The following is a 12,240-nucleotide window of genomic DNA, read 5'->3' on the forward strand; positions in this document are numbered from 1 at the left end:
CAGCCCCATTGCCATTGGCCAGACCCTCTAGGACAGGAACCCAGCATCCCAAGCCAGATTCCCTCCTCCCCTCTCAGTGGACCCTTGGTCCCATGGCACCTCCCAGCTTCTACTCCCTTCCCCTCCCCTAGAGGGACTGCACCCATGTCTATGACTGGTTGGGGAAATCTGGCAAGTGGACTCACAGTGAGCTGCAAAGCTTAAGAAAGGCTTATGAGAGACAAAATCTGCCATCGCCTCCCAGTGTCGGCCAGCCCCCTCCCTCTGCCAGGGGACTGGGATGAACTTGCACAGCGTGACCCAAACAGAGGTGAAGGACACTGTGGCGTGACTCCCGCTACACAGGGATCATTATGCTCTGCAGATGGGATGGGAGAGGCGGCACGGCCCAGTGCTTAAGCCGCACAGGTCCTGGGAGCGTGAGACCCACGTTCCAATCTTCACTCTGCCACTCTCTAGCGATGGGGCCCTGGACAAGTCCTATCCTCTCTCTGGGCCTTGGTTTCCTCACCTGAGGAAAAATGATATTAGTAATCATACCCACCTCACAGAGTTACTGCTGACATATGGAAATGATTTAATATATGTTAGCTGTTTTAATTACTCTTGCCTTAGAATTTTTTTTACTGTGTCACTAATACATTCTGGAGGGGGTGGGATTCATACTATAATAGACTTTTGCTTACAGGGGCCCAAAGCATTTTATGACCACAGGGAAGGTGTGATGAGGCTCCATCTCGGTCTTCCAGATGGGAAACCGAGGCACTCTATAATGCTGTGTCTACGTCTCACCTGAGAAGTGCTCTCTTGCCCTCATCCCAAATTCTGCCAGCGTTTCCGTGCCTTGCATACTCAGTACAATGTACTCTGGGCACACCACAGAGGAAGAGCCTTCCTCAAGGAAGCAGGAGACAGTTCCTGAGTCCCTTCTCTGTCACGCGGGTGGGGTCCCTCGGCCCCCCACTCAGCCGCAGCTTTCTCATCGATAAACATGGGTAAGAATCTCTTAGCTGCCTTAAAGCAAGGGAGCGGCCCTGATACATTTCTGAAATGAATTCTGGCTCTGATATCTATGATTTTAATCACGGGTACTGATGGCAAAATCCTGCCACTGAGTCCCCAAACGCGACCACTCCTAGCTCTTGAGTAGCAGGCGGTGGGTTGTGGTGGCGAGCCTCCCAGGCTCCAGCTGTGGCTCCCAGGCTGTCTTGGAGGACTCACCTTCAAATCAAACACCTTCTTGTCGCAGATGCTACAGATGTGTGGCAGGTGAAGGGGGGCCACACCGTGAAAGTCATTCAGCTCCTGAGCCTGCAGGGGCCGTACAGACAGCACAGCCTGCTCCTCCTTGGCCCGCCGCCGGGCACTGCTGAAACCCTGTTTGCTGTTGTTTAGCCGACCCCCAAAGGAAGGAGGGGTCCTGTCTGGGGTGGGCTCCTCGGGGTCATACAGCTCATAGGGCTGGCCGGGGGGTGGAGGCCACAGGTTAGGGCCTGCTGTAAGGTCGGGCTTGCTCTGGCCAGAGAATCCGTGGGGGCTCTCCCATTGGCTGTTTGCACCTTGCAGCAGTGGACCTACCTCGCCTTTCATGCCCCCGGCCTGCTCAGCCGCAAATCCACCTGCCACATGCGACCCTTGGGAGTTGGGTCCGTAGAAGTCTTTGGGAAAGGCAGCTTGGCCATCCTGACCTGAGTGGCTATAGTGCCCTTCATAGGTCACACTGCCTGTGGTAGAGGCTGTGGCTGGCAGGAAGCTGGGCTGACTGTCTGTTTCAGAGCCATATGCCTGGCTGGAGTTGGCTTTGCCATACTCATAGAATCCTGCTGCAGCAGGAGCGGGCCCAGTCTTGCCAATGCCCAAGATGACTGCTGGCTGGGCAGGGGTCTGAGGCATGACCCCGCTGAAAGGATGCATCACCACAGCATTGGGGGTTTGGCTGGGAAGGCTCACAGAGGGTCCTGGGGCTCGTGTCTGGCCAGGGGGTGAGAAGCCAATTGCATTGGAGGGAAACTGGGCACTGGGCATGGTCGCAGCATGTTGGGGCACCCCGGTATGGCTGTGGGGAGTGCCGATCACAGATGGATGCCTCAGCTGGTTGAAGAGAGGCTGGGACATGGCCACTTTGGAGAGGACTTGGTTCAGGACTGTGGCGGCTGCGGTGTTGTTGGTGACAGCTGTCTGTGCCAGCTTCAGCCGGTGGAGGGTGAGCTGGGCTTGCAGTTGAGCCAGTTGGAGACTGGCAGGCGAAGGAAGCAGAGGGTTCGGGTTACTGACGGAGAAGGGGTTCTTGTCCAGGAGCTTGGCGGCACTGCAGATACACAAAAGTCTAGATGCACAGCTCGTTTTCACCCAGAGAGCAAGGGGCTCTTTCTTTGCTTATCCATGGTTCCCCATCTCATATAAAACCCACCCACACAGACCCCACATATAAGTGAGTCTGCAGAACACCTGTACTCACACATACTCTGATTTTTTAAAAACTAAGACAGAAAAATTATGTTATGACAGAATGGTCAATCTCACTGGTAATCAGATACAAGCTAAAACCATTAGAAAAAAAATTCTGCCTATCAAAATAGCTAAAAAAATTTTTTAGTAACAGTATTCATTACTGGTAAAATAAAGTGGAGTGAACACAATGTTAATAATAGTCTGAACTCGTGCAACTTTGTTAAAAGATAGTCTGATAATAGGCACTCATTACAGCCACACTCTTTGACCTAATAATTCAATTCTGTCCTGAGAAAATGAGCTAAAATGTAGATAAAACTTGATGCCTAAAGATGTTTAATAATACTACATTTATTTAAGAGTCCAAGGCTGAAAATTACAAATATCCGATAATGGGTTTGAGGGAAGGATTTAAACAAAGTAATTTATAATATATCTACATAATAAATGTCAAGGAATCATTTACTATTGATGTAAATTTCTACTTTATTATGTAATAATTAAGGCATTCAAAAAAGTAAACCCAACACCAAGGTTAAGACAGAAAACATTCCAACATTCTAAAATCCCCCTGGCATCTGCTCTCCCCATCCATGCCCCACCCCATCATTGCCAATAGTAGATACTATATTAAATTTGGTAAGGTCATTGTTTACAACCACAGCAAATTAGTGACATGAGCAGATCCATATGCTCTATATGTTAAGTGAAAAAAAGCAAGCTTCAAATTTGCATCCAGAGTAAATCATGTGTATATTTTCACCAAATACATTTTCATCCCGATCCTCATTTCGCATCCAAAAACAACAGGAATCAAGCTCCCTTCAATCCACTCTCAAACCCAACTAGCATAAGGAATAACCAAAAAAAGTGACAAGTGATGAAGACTGCATTTGAAGCCGTAGGCAGTGGTGGGCTCTTACAGAAGCCTATTGTGGGGGTGATCTGTCTGACATGTGCCTTTCTTGTGACTTCTGTTGGTTGGTTATGGTGTTTTCTTGACCAAACACCAGGATTCATGTTCTGAAGATATGGTTAGTATTGTCAGGGCTCTTTTGTAAGACCATATTTTCTGGGTTTTCAACTGCCCTTCTGGGTAGTGGATGTAATCAGAGAACTCTGTTTGGGATATTGATGAACTGGAATTTCCAGGACATGTGAAGTTTCATGGGAAGAACAGAACTGTGCATTTGAAACTGGGATTACCATGAACAACCCAGGCTCTACATTCAGCATGCCTATGGGAGTGTGGGGCAGAATTTGTAAGGCTGGGACACTTCAGACAAGGTTTCCACTGTCACAGGTTCTATACAGGATAAGTTTGATGACACAAAGGGAGAGAGACTGGGGGTGAGGGCCCAGTGAGGAGAAAGGGGAGACATGGAAAGTGGGTGGCATGTCACATCTCTCCCACTTCAGACATGCTTTGAGGGAAGAGAGCTTCTGCTTAGGCTGGCACTTTGCATTGGTCTGAGAGAACAGTGGGAGGCAGGGAGGCGGTGTGGAGGTGGTAGAGAGGAAGGTGAGTAGGAGAGAGCCAAATCTGCATGTGATGCTTCTGTGTGACCAGTCAGTGCTCAGCCTATATCATCCCATTTGATGTCTCCATCAATCTTTTTGGGTAGAAAATGTTCACCTCATTTTGCAAAGCAAGAATCTAAAGCACAAAGAGATTAGGTGAGCTTCTTAGGAATACTCACTCCTGGTGAATACAGGCATGGGATTCAAACCCCAGCCAGGTTTTGAAAAGAAAAGAAGGGGCACAGGTGGTTAGGTGTGTAGCTTCTCAGCCCTCCCTGAATACACCTTCTCTTCCTTGGCTGCTCCACTGTTTTGTTTGAAGTGAATTCTCAGAACATCATGCACACCAGCATTCAAACATAAGTGCAAAACACATTTCAGAGTCAGATAAAAATAATTTTGGATTGCTCTTTCCCAGTCTATGTGAAATCAAGAATTTTCCCTAAGTCATTAAAGACACATTACCTTCACACAGCCAGCAGCCTTGCTGGGCTCCCAGGATAGGATAGTTTGGCTGTATTTTAAGATATTGGGGGGCTGGGGGAGTCACGTTTAAAGGTGGTTACAGACCTTTCCTCCTCTGTGTAGTCGTGCTGGTTACAGCCAAGCCTTGGTACCCCAGTGTGGCCCAGGCACAAATCATGGCAGCAGCAGAGCTAGGAAGGCACTAATTGCCTACGTAGGCGAGAATATGAAGGGAAAGGAGGATGGTCAAGAGTCTGATGATAGATTTCTACTTGTGTAGTATTAAGTAGTTGAGCTTTAGAAGAGCAATTAAGCTTAACTCAAAACCCTGCCCACACAGGGCCAACCCTTCCCACCAGGTTTGTCCATAACACAGCCTGTCCCCGCTAACAAGGCGATAATGAGGTGCCAACTTAGTTTCCATGACCAAGGTAACACAAGATTGGTTTTGTTTTCCCCAGAGAAGTCAGCTGTATTTTCTAAAACTGTTCTGGGCTGGAGTGAGCTCTTGCAGGAGATTCCCCTTCACTTCTGAAAGGACATGCGAGGAAGAGCTATCTTTCCAACTAAGAAAGCCAGCCTCACTGGGTATTTGTCGGTCAGCAACGAGAAACAAGTGCTCTTCTGAGTACGGCGCAGATTACAGAAGTTTACCCATTCCAACGCAGCATGAAATATAGACTCACTAGATTTTCTTCCCCATTTCTGTTTTGACTAGCATATTCATATTGTCCCCAACCTTAACCAACTTTGAAAGGAAGTTATTTCACATGAATCATGACAGTGAAATACCTGATTTGAACCAAAGATCCTTAAAAAGGAAGAGATACATCATCTTATATAAAAAAAAAAAAAAGAAAAAAGAAAAAGAAAGCCCAAAAATCCTTAGCCTACAAGCGTTAAGAACCTAAAATTCAGGTACAGATAGCAATCATCATCTTTCTAAGCCCCAAGCTGGGCTATCCTAGGGACTAGAACTAATGTCGCCTTCTTGTATTCCTGCTACCTCCATTTGTCAGTTATATCGCTTAGTATATCCAGCTTTGTGTTAAAAATAATTGCTTATGTACCCTTCTCCCTCTGCTCGACCAAAGCTCCACAAGAGAACAAGGCATTGCGTGAAGATTCTCACATTATCCTGGCATGCTGCCTTGAACCTGGTAGTCACTCAGTAACTTCGATGAATGGAGTGAAGAAAGAAGATAATAGATATGGCTCATCACAACCTGGTGGCTTTAAGATGTGGACACCTCATTTGAGAGTATACATCTCTGTGAATAAAAACCCTCAAACAATTTAAAAAGAAGAATCTAAATATACCCAGAAACCAAATGGATTTTGCTACGGTATACAGCTTAAACCCCAATCAGGTACAGTCACCTGCCTAGAAGAGTGTCTACGATTCCCCATTCCAAAGCAGGAGTTCTAACACATCCTTCTCCCTGTCCAAATCTAGGTTTTGAAATTGAATAAATAATCCCTGTGGTAGGCTGAATAATGACCCACTCAAAGATAATCCAATCCTAATCCCCAGAACCTATAAATGTAACCTTACATGGTAAAGGGGACTTTGCAGATGTGATTAAGGATCGTGAGATGGAGAGATTATCCTGAATTATCTAGGCAGGCCCGATGTAATCACAAGAGTCCTTATAAAATGGAGGCAGGAGGATCAGAGTCAGAGAGAATAGATATAAAGACGGAAGCAGAGGAATGAAACGAAAGAATATGCAATACTGCTGGCTCTGAAGAAGAAGGAAGGGGCCATGAGCCAAGGAAATCCAGGCACTTTCTAGACACTGGAAAAGGCAAGGGAATGAATTTCCCCTAAAGCCTCAGGAAGGAACCAGCCCTGCTGACACCTTGACTTTGGCTCAGTGAGACTGAGTTTGGATTTCTGACCTCCAGAAATGTAAAGTAAGAAAGTTGTATTGTTGTGAGCCACTAAATTTCTGGTAGTTACAGAAGCGATAGGAAACTAATATAATCTAGCAAGAAAATTAGATGTAAGAGAAGCTGCCACTCAGAGAGGAGGTGGTGGGTGTGGGGTCACTGGCCAGATCTCCTTGGTATAAACTCATGCCCCCCTAGGGAACCTAGGAAGCACAGACCTTCAGACTGGGTGTCCCAACATCCTCTGGAAACCTTACCAGAAGCCAGAAAAACCCAGACGTCTCTTCCTTTTCAAAGTCAGCTTTGGCATCAGTGGCAACCTGGGAAAGCTTTGAATTGTAGGCCCTGAGGGATCAAATCATCCTCTCACCCCCACAACAAGGAGAGAAAGTGACTTGTCCCGAGCCACATAGCTGCATAGCCCTAACACCTTAGTGAGAACCCAGATCATCCAAACCAGCTTCTAGTGCCTGATAGAATTAGCCTTGCCTCCAAAAGCCCTAACTAAGCCCCAGAAGTATCTATTTCATCACCAAATTATCATCCCCACCCATTTTTATCTCTCCACTCTGTTTTGAGAAATACTGACAACCTTTGATATGCAAGGCACTCCCTGAGCACCAGGGAGATACAAAATATAGTCCCCTTCTGTAATCTCCACAACTCTGGAGGTGGTAGCAGGGATGCCCCCTTGTCTGGGGAAGGGGGGGAGGGCGGGGGCAAAGTTCTCTGCACCTGCCACATTTCTTCTCCTAAAACTGTGCAGTGGCATGGTTTGCAGCCAAGTAGTCCAAGTGTGGACAGGGGAGGAGGGCGTGCCGCACAGGGAGTTCTGTAGCCTGGGCATCTGGCACAGAGCTGGGACAGCTTATCACTCAGCACAGCCACCGTGACTCACCCAGGCCTCTGCAAGGCTAACTGCCCCGGGGGCCGAGGCTGCCTTTCTGAACCATTAATTGTTACAAAGAATTCTCGGTGCATAATTACATTAAAAACTTTGGTTCCCTGCTCTCTGAGACAGCATTTTTTAATTAAAGCAGCATTTCTCTCAAGAGTTTTAAAAATAAAATATAACATAAAGAAGAGCTGGTTGCCTTTATAATGCCAGGATATTTAGGAGATTCAGATGAAAGCTGTTTCTAATGGTTAAATTCCATAGTGTTGAAAGGATGTGTAACATATTGTATTCACCAGGAGAACGAAACAGCTGCCTCGACTTGAAAATGCTCGTTATTTGTCCCAAAGCTCATTATTTGTCCCAAAGCTCTTTCATGTTTTATTCTGAGTCCCAAGCAGGATGCAAGGATGGATCAGTATCTGCACACAAGGAGTGAGGCAATGTCCTTCCTTGGTTCGAGTCAGGCACGATGCTGGAAATGCAGCAGGATTTCCGAGCTGTGTAACTCATTCAGTTCTGCAAGGAAGGGAGAGCATCCAGGACACAGGCAGGCTCTGTGGGGCCTCTGCTCAGAAACAGACTCCATCAAATAGGCCAACGGGCATTCACCTGTTTACTTGGCCCATGTGAATTGAGCATCTATTATGTGCCAGGCAAAGTTCCGAGGTGATGGGAACACAGAGATGAGCAAAGAGAAATCTTCCTGAGATCCCAGGGAGCCAGATCAACCCAGAGTGTGAGGAGGATTCTGACACCAGTAAGCACAGAGATAGTACGGCATGGGGAAGGTGGTTCAAGCCTCAGATGTTTGTTTGTTTGTTTGTTTGTTTGTTTGATTGATTGACTGATTGCCTCAGATGTTTTAGAAAAATGTAATCAATGAAAGAAAAGGCCTTCTTGAGGGCTATCCCTGAACTCTGAACAAAGACAAATATTCTGAATTTATTAAGTCACCGACAGATGCAAAGATGTCTTCGCTGTTGGTGAAAAGCAGCTGTATGATGAACTGTGGTCAGAGACCCTGCCTCTTTCTGGTTGTATGATGGGGAAACGTCACTTAATTTTTCCGACACTCAAAATTTTCTCATCTATAAAATGGGATAGTAACCTCTATCCAATGTGACACAAAACCAGCCGATCAGAGCCCCCTGGCCACAGTGATTGGCTCGGGGATGAGCATTTTGTTGGAGCTACTGGAGAGAGACATTCTTTTGTCCTGCCATGCCTGGGTTGTTATACTGGCTGAATTTCGCCACCACTTAAGGAAAGCCTGCTTGAGGATAAAGCCAACCCAAAGGCACTGCCCAAAGACAGAGGCACTGGCAGTGTGACCTCCTAGGGGTGCCTCGAATCAGTTTCCCCTGCATCTGCTTGGACATTTCTGTACAGGAATCAATGCATTACCTTTATTGCTTCATAAAAATAATAATGTAATAAGAAAGCCAACCTACCTGAATCATCTGCTTTTCATTCAGATGGTTCTCCTCCATGGCCCCATGTTGGCTCAAGAGCTCCCTGTTGCTCTACTGAGTGGACTGACCATAAGGCCCCAACAGCTGGAGCTACACAGTCACTGCAGGGGAAACTCGGGCACTTTGCTGTGACTATCTGCTGACCAGAGACACCTGCTTCTTGCAGGTCTGAGACACAGAAGGCTCCTCCGCCCTTGGTGGAGTCAGATACCCCCCCCGCCATATGCTGGTCACTAGGCCAGGGTGTGAATGGGGTGCAGGAGTAAAATCCCCCATGAGGCTATGGGCTACATGACAACCTCTTATAGGTACGGAGACCCACAGGTGCTCCTGTGAGCAGGGGAAGTAATGCCTTGTGGCCCTCACCAGGGGACAGTTTCTAACTAACACCAATCATTCTTAGCACTTAACAGGCCGGTTTTAATATACTAAGAACTGGCTTTATAAAAGGCATTAGCTATCCTTCCCTCCAGCAAAAGATCTTTATTCAAGATACAATGGTCTTCCTTCACTTGGAGGAAAGGAGAGTACATAGTGAGTAACAATTGAGCTGCAGGCTGCCCTATACGAACCAGGGGTAGGAATCAGGCATTGTGGGCTCTAGAGCTAACTTGCAGCTTGTCAGCTGTGTTACAGTGGAAAACAGACTCCACCTCTCTGAGCCTCAGTATCCCCATCTATAAGAAGAGAAGTCACGATCTTTTCTTGTTTACATTATGAGGTTTGATGTGGGGTTAAGCAAAGAGTTGTCAGATCCCTCTGCAAACTGTTAGGTGCTGCACAGATGAAAAGGAATGGCATGTCCGGAACATTACTGAGAAGAGAACATTTCCTGTGATCACAACGCACCTTTCTATTTCTGAAAACATTCCTCCACAATAGAAGTGATATTTGTTACTCAAGTCCTTGGAGGTAATCTCATTGCCCCTAGGATTCAGGGTAAGACAAGTTAAAATCAGTGTAGCCATATTTATGGAATACCAGCAATATCTATATGATTGTGCTCTGCACCCCAGATGGGGGCGGGGATGGGAAGGATCACTGCTCAGAGGCTAAGGGCCCAGGTTTCTGAGTTTGTATCAAAATAGGTGTGAATTCCAGTTTGCTATTTAAAAGCTGGGGATGGTGGCAAATACCCTTGCTAGCCTCAGGGTCCTCACTTCTAAAGCAAGGACAGTTACATCTAAGCTACAGACTTGTCCTGAGAGTGAAATGACAGGGTGCATATTGCATGGTTCCCAGCACACAGTAAGCATTCACTGAGCTATTAGTCTGACTACTATTAGTCTTCTCCATCATCATAACCACAACCGTCTCTATCCCCACTACCATCACCATCAGCAATACCATCACTATTACCATCACCATTACTATCGCCACTACCATCACCATTATTATGCCACCACCATCACCCCATTATCGTCACTACTGTTATCATGATTACCATCACTATTACCATTATCATCACCATCACTATTGCCATTACCATTACCATCACCATCATCATCACCATTGTTATCATAATTACCATCACTATCACCATCACCATTATCATCAATATTACTATCTCTAATACCATCACCCTCACCATCATCATCACTGTCGTCATTGTCATCATCAGTGCAGATGGCAGGTGAGCTCTGTGAGGTCAGAGAGACAGATCTTCCTTAGAGACAGATAGGAATGGAAGAGGGAAACACAGTCAAGTGTAAGGAAGTAAACATAAGGGTGGACACTTGCTGAGAGGAAGAAGCAGGAGTCTGGATTGGGACTTGAGGGGAACAGAGAGTTTATAACAGCAGTTTGATGACCTGGGTGAGTCGTCAGCAACTGACTTTAATGGCTGTGGGTTAACAACAAGGACGCAGCTGCAGTTCAGCAGTATAAATGTGTGTGGACTCACAGCAAGCTCTTCCCTGGTAACGCTCAGCCATCCGGAAGCGGAAGCCAAGAATCGCAGTCCAGACCACAGGGGTGCCGAAGCCAACCCAAATGGTGACATTCGCAGTTAAGCACGGTTATCTTTCAAGATAACCCATCAGGAATTTAAATTCACTTCCAGTTCAACTCACTTCCCTTTCCCGGCCAAGCAATGAATGTGTCATTTCTTCTTACGTGCTAAGATATAAAATATAATCCGGGCAGGAGAGCTTATGACCAGGGAAAGGAATGTTTTCCAGGTTTGGTCACACCTTCACCGCGTGGTCAAATCAAATAAAGCACAATGCGTGGGGTCACGTCACAGCTGAGTCCTGCCTTTCCCTTGTCTCCTGGGAGCTGAACTTCAAATCCTCTACTGGACTCTACCAGAATGCTCTTAGAAGCCAGGTCAGGATGTGAGGCACAGGGAACAATCCCCAAAGGCCAGGTTATAAAGGCGAAAATGATGATACCACGGTAATAGTGGGGCTAAGGTTCCAACTCTAATGATCATAGACGTTAAGAACAAAAAGAGGCCTTAGAGACCACTTAAGTTTAACCTACTCATTCTACAGAGGGGGGAAAAGTGAAACTGCATGAAGTTGGGGTAATATGTGAATCACCCCAAGTCTCACAGCTAGCTGGAGGAGAGCTGGGATGGGAACCCACATCCCCTCATTCCTCAGGGCTACTGTAGCTACCAGGGTGGGACACACCCTATTAACATTCCTAGCAAGTCTCCTTTGTGAGGAGAGAGGGGATACTTTTTTCTGATGGTGCCGTCCGCTTGGTAACAACAAGGCTACTGGATTATCACTAGCAAGGCCTCTGCGAGTAGTTTCAAGATGACTGGGGCAATGCTGGCATTACCCCATGTGTGGGCTTTGGCCATGACGTACTTACCATAGGATGATTCATATCACCAAGACGCCTCTTGGAGGCATTCCTAACAGCAATGATGATCCTTCCATCTTTCTTCTGTTGCCTGTTTTGTAGTTGGAGTGTTAATCAGTGTTTTCACCTCATTATCTATCTGATTTCCAGGACAACCAAATGGGAAGGTAAGTCAGATATGCCCATTTCCAGTTCACTTAAAAAGAAAGTAAACCAAGAAGGGTCTAGTAAAACACCTGAAGGCATCCAGCTAATAAGAGACTTGAATGAGGGTCTTTTTACTGTAAGGCCAGGATTCTAACCTCTGCTTACACATTCATTAAAGGGAACTTCTAAAACCACATTTCTGGCTCTATTTCTCTGGATATGATTAGTTTCTCAGGGGTTTTGATTTGTTTCTTTAAAGATACTAAAATATAAGACATTTTCCTTTATTCTGTGGTTTTCCCTCCCAATTTGTCAAGTATTTTATTTTTTTGCCAGCTCCATTGATATACTTTTTAAGTTTTTTATTTATTTAAGTAATCTCTGCATCCAGTGTGGGGCTTGAACTCACCACTCTGAGATCAAGAGTTTCACGCTCTTCTAACTGAGCTAGCCACACACCCCACCAGCTTTATTGGTATTAACATTGTATAAGTTTAAGATGTACAATATAGTGGTGTGATACATGCAGATATTATGAAATGACTGCCACAATAAGTTTGGCTAACAATCTAAGATGTG

At 46.0% G+C, this 12,240-nt stretch overlaps 1 protein-coding gene across 4 annotated transcripts in view; it reads right to left on the reverse strand.

Annotated features, from left to right (window-relative positions):
* Window positions 1-12,240, reverse strand: part of RBM20 (RNA binding motif protein 20) — a 190,123-nt gene that overhangs the window by 50,627 nt on the left and 127,256 nt on the right. For 3 of the 4 annotated variants that reach the window (XM_041743319.1, XM_041743320.1, XM_041743323.1), the window contains exon 2: window positions 1,222-2,308. In XM_041743319.1, coding sequence (XP_041599253.1) covers window positions 1,222-2,308 — 1,087 coding nt within the window. The remainder of the gene's footprint in view (window positions 1-1,221; window positions 2,309-12,240) is intronic. The other variant, XM_041743321.1, reaches the window with a different exon arrangement.

The sequence above is a fragment of the Vulpes lagopus genome, chromosome 2 (assembly GCF_018345385.1).
Source record: "Vulpes lagopus strain Blue_001 chromosome 2, ASM1834538v1, whole genome shotgun sequence".
Taxonomy (NCBI): Eukaryota; Metazoa; Chordata; class Mammalia; order Carnivora; family Canidae; genus Vulpes; species Vulpes lagopus.